This window comes from Fukomys damarensis, unplaced genomic scaffold, assembly GCF_012274545.1.
Source record: "Fukomys damarensis isolate Sample0158 unplaced genomic scaffold, DMR_v1.0_HiC HiC_scaffold_19, whole genome shotgun sequence".
Taxonomy (NCBI): Eukaryota; Metazoa; Chordata; class Mammalia; order Rodentia; family Bathyergidae; genus Fukomys; species Fukomys damarensis.
In genome coordinates, this window is record NW_022900931.1 from 20451502 (window position 1) to 20456559 (window position 5058).

General features: G+C 43.3%; 1 protein-coding gene across 1 annotated transcript in view; it reads right to left on the bottom strand.

The window, feature by feature from the left end:
- Window positions 1-5058, bottom strand: part of Bcat1 (branched chain amino acid transaminase 1) — a 70478-nt gene that overhangs the window by 24071 nt on the left and 41349 nt on the right. Inside the window, exon 6 of the mRNA XM_010615261.2 lies at window positions 1458-1621. Coding sequence (XP_010613563.1) covers window positions 1458-1621 — 164 coding nt within the window. The remainder of the gene's footprint in view (window positions 1-1457; window positions 1622-5058) is intronic.

Here is a 5058-nt window from a genome sequence, read left to right on the forward strand (position 1 = left end):
AAAAAAAAAAAAAAAAAAAACAAAGAAAAATTGAGCAAAAAAGTAGTTCCCATGTAACCCTCAGGCCTCTGTCAATTTTTCCTATTATTACTATCTTGCACTGTTAATTAATAATTAATACACTTGCACTGTTCCTATTATTAATATCTTACACGAGTCCATGTTTTATATAAAGGTGCACTCTGGATTGTGCAGAAAGCATTAATATCTGTTTACACAACGGTCAGGGGATTTCCTTGCAATTTCTGAGGCTGAAACTGAGACTGGATTTTGAGCCAAACTCTCTATTTAAGCTCTCCTGGCCCTGGTCTTCCACAAAAATCAAGTCAAGTGTTTTCTCTCATTCTCATGAGTTTTGTGATCAGCAAGAGGGCTCCTGGACAGCTAGCTGCCCTGGTACGCCCCTAAGCCAGACCATTGTGTAGTATGTCTGGAACCACACAGGGGCAAGTGGATTGGTGACAGGAATCTCCAGGAAAAAATACCAGTCATAGTTCTCCAGATCTGCAAACCCAAAAAGCATGTGGTAACCAGGTGATGGTGATCGGCTGCCACCTGGCCACAGATCTGACATGTGAGAAAGTGCCCATGATCTGCAATCACCCATCTCTTGTATAAACACCCCTAAATCAGCCTTCCCGCAAGATAGACCCAGAAAGTGCCCCATCTGCACCTTCAGCTGGCTTTTTCAGTCACCTTCCTAGTCTCACCAGCTTCCTCAAAGCTATACGTAGGAATTGTGGCAGCAGAAATTCACCCCGGTGAGTTTGAATTTAAATTCCGCCCCACGCTGTCTCCCAGATCCGTTTTCCCCAGGTTGCAACACATATTGTATCCAGGCAGCACTGCTCCTCCTCCTCTGCTTCCCACAGGAAGAGGGCTCTGCACACCAGCCACCCTGCCTCTCTACTACTCGGCAGCACGTCACTGGATTCTGACCTTCCTGACGCCAATGCTTGACGCACAGATGGTGTGCGTTCCCACTCGACACAGATGAAGAAGAGCCCAGGCTGCTTGATCTAGCTCTTCTGACCCAAGGGACATTTCCAAATTGAAGCCAAGTTCAGCCCTGAGATTGCCCAGCGCTTTCTCTTTTATTTCCTGCCAGCTACCTATGGCTGGCGACCAGCCTAACAGCCAAAGCACGGCTGCTCCTCCAGCAGATCCCAGCAGGTGAGACACACAAGACAGCTCCAGGGTGGGCAGGAGGGCCGAAGTGCAGCTGACCTGACCCGCTGCCCTTACAGTGGCTCCTGCCTATGTACCAGGTTCCGTGTTTCTCTCTCACACCAGAGTGATCCTTTGAACAAATACTGTATTTAAAACACGGTAAACTGACCAGGTAATAAAAAAAGAGCGCTCACGTTTAAATATTGTTACATGTGTTTGTACTGCAGTGAAACAGCTATTACAAGCGGTCGGAAAGGACTCTCTCCTCGAGAGGCACGTTGACTTACCCTCCCAGCTTGCAGTCCCCAGTTCCACCTTGCCAGGCTCTGACATACTGAGGGGTGGCCCACAGGGTCACTGGCTTGAAGGATGTACTGGAAAAATAAGGTCCCACTGGGCTCAGGATTACAAAGAGCAGCGCTTTGCTTGGCCTCTTGATTCCAAGAGAAGGCTGTAACACAGTCAACGTACAAACATCGGTAATTAACAATGGAGACAACAGTATGAAAGTGTACAACAGGCTGTAACTATCTTCCACAAAGCCTTTTCAGGTCTTTTTAAGAACACATGGGGCCCAGGATGTAGCTCAGTGGTGCTGCGCCTACCTCGCAAGTACGAGGTCCTGAGTTCGATCTGCAGGACTGCAAAGAAAACATGGTGGATAGAGTAAAATTTCAGTTTTTTTGCTTTTTTAGTTATGATTTTAGAGGAAAAATTAATTCTTGTTGTTGTTATTGATATGATTTTAAAGAAAAGGCTTATTCCCCCCCCCCTCCCTCCCTGTACCAGGGATCAAATTCAGGACCTTGTGCTTGCTAGGGAGGAGTGGTGCCAGTGAGCTAAATCCCTGGCCCCTAGAAAAGGCTTGTTTTTAACCACCAGCTATGTGATTGACACCTTTCAAGTTTGCATTGGTTAAAAATTGAGGAAAGGGGCTGGGGATTTCACTCAGTGGTTCCGCCACCTGCCTTGCAAGCTTAAGAACCCGAGTTTCATCCCTGGTACCAAAAAAAAAAGAGGAAGGGAAGAACCAGGTTTTAGTCTTTAGAGAGCCTTTAGCAGATATTATCTGCTCCTCTAACTAGTGCTCTAAACATGAGAGGACCTCCGGCATTTAGGGACATCAGCTGGTGGGCCCTGACCACACCTGCTTGTGTTACACAACAGCGAGTAAGACTAGCTTTTCTGGACTCAGCTGAGCATGATGGCCCACACCTGTTAACTCCAGAGCTCTTGGAAGCTGAGGCAGGAGGATTGCTACTTCTAGACAAACCTGGGCAACTTCGTGAAACCCTGTCTCAAGATAAAAAATAAATTAAGTACATAAATTTTTTTTTTAAGGCTAGGGACAGAACTCAGTTGGTTCAATCCATATTAATGAGGAAAAAACAGGCACCAGAATGGATAAACACCATCAAAAGGACAGGAGATGAATGATTCAGCAACTTCGCATCACAATGACAGAGAAGAGGACGCAGGTGAGCACTGCAAAGCCCAAAGCCAGCAATACAAATGCATACACGCTTCTTCAACACAAAGCAGTGATAAGTGAGTAGGGTAAAGAAGAAAGTCTAGAGTCTGAAAGTCTGGAAGGCTATCATAAATAAAAAGGGTTATGGGCTGTGCAGTGTAACCCTAGACCACAGGCAATAAGAACAGGGTCGGGACTGTTGCGTGATGGATACGAGAGTGTGCAGAGAGTAAAAGAGGGTGGGACTCATTTGGAGCCTTTGTAATATCAAATCAAGCTGCCTAAAAATAGTTCAGAGTTTAAAAAAAATCTGACTTTCCATCGTATTTCCTTCTCGTTGTCCTGAAATCTCTGACCCACTGCTTGGCACCTAGATCGTCAAGAATCAGGTAGGTGAAATATATTCCTGACCATTAAAATATTTCTGACAGGGTTTTTCCTCAAAAGAATTGAAAACAGAACTAAAACGGCGATATAAGTAGAACTGAAAATGAACTATGCCATGGCCTAGCTCTACTACCCCTTGGTATCTACACAAAGCAGTTAAAATCAACACAGTACCACAGAGATACAGCCTCACCACGATGACTGTGGCACGATTCACAACAGCTAACATGTGGAGCCAGCCTAGAACAAATGGGCAAGTAAGGAAACTACACAAGTCAGCCTTACAGAAGAAGGAAATCCTGTCATTTGCAGGAAAAGGGATAGGACGGGAGATCATCATGTTAAGCAAAAATAAGCCAGACTCAGAAAGACAGACAAGTATGGCATGTTTTCCTCTAATATGTGGAATCTGAAAGAAAAGAAAAAAAAAAGATAACATGAAAAGCGGCAAGCAGACTAGTAAGACTTTCGGTGGGGGGGATAAGGGGAAAGCAGGAGGAGGGTGTAAGGGAGGGGAATAGAAGGAATAGATAGGATCAAAATATACACGTGTGTGAAAATGCCACAATGAAATCTACTGTTTTATAAATTTCAATGTGTGCTAATAAAGTATGTATACTGAAAAAAATCTAACCCGCGTTTGTGTGTCCGTGCTGATGCCACCTAAACAGTGAGCCTTCTTAGGAAATGAGAAGTTCATTCCATCAGACTCGTACAGGAAGGACATGAGGTAAGCAGGGTCTGGGCAGCTACAGAGCAAACCTCTGATGGATGCCTGAGCTGGAGAAATGAGTCAGCCACAAAGAGGGAAGCTGTCTGTGTTTGTCCTTTAACAGGTGACCTTGGATAAAAATAAGGCAACCAATAGAGGATGAGGATCCCGAAAGCCTGCACACTTTGGAAGGGAAAACACTGGCATTAATACACACATCTGCTTTTTTCCCCTCGCTGTGAGAAAATCTGACTATTTGATCACTGTGCTTTTAGTTACCTAACAGATACGAAAGTACAATGTTTCTTCATGTGTGTTCAGCAGCTTCATAATTTAGATTTTTTTAATGAACTCTTGTCAGGAGTTGAGATGCTTCTCAACATTGTCTAAATAATTTATGTAGCTCCTAAGTTTCTGGACAAATAAACTAATAAAGCTAATAAAGTTTTACTCTCTAGCATATGAATGCCTGGGGATGTTTTCTTTCCTCTTGGAACTCATGCGTTTTATGCAACCTGCTGCATTACCTTAAAAGAAGTAACAATGACCCACCATGGTGGACATTTTTCCTGATAAATTTCACGTTGTTTGGGCCTGGCAAAGTGAATGTCTAGCACGCAGTAGGCCCTGGGTTCAATCCCGGGCATCTAAAAAAAAGTCACCTTCCTGACAAGTAGCTTTGCAGTTACTCCACTAGGTGGTAGCATTGAGATCACACAGGGGAAAACAGGGAAGAAATCGGTACATAAAGTCTATTTGTAGAAGAACACCTTGATAGACCATTAACATTCCAATAAATAGGGATGTCAACAGCTCTTCAGGTGGGCAGGTCTGTTGCTACAAATCTGATGGCTTTAGGAACATTGTGATTGACAGCGTTTTTGGAGGATTTAAATAAAATTGATAGAGATTTTTTAAAAACCATGAAAATGGAGAAGATAAAAATTTCAGATGCAGAGACCACAATGGCTTTAGAGTTGAAGTACTCTAAATACTTTTTTTTTAACTTTATAGGTTATATCACTCATAAATAAATCCATGTGTATTTTGCACAAAAGGACAAGGCACTCGGGTATAACAGAAAATAGAAGAGACACGTCTCCATGAAAATTACCACTTCTTTCTGGGTCACTCAGAAATTCCTTCATAGAAAAGCAGAGAGCTCAGCGAGCTGAGAAAATGCTATTAGTCTATGCTTTGACCTGAAAGGGAAAGAAGCTCAGCAGCATGAGAATAATTCTGCCCAGGCAAAGCAAGTAAGAGGGAAGAAATAAGATTACTGAGAATAACAGACAGTCTTAAAAAAAAAAAAAAAAAA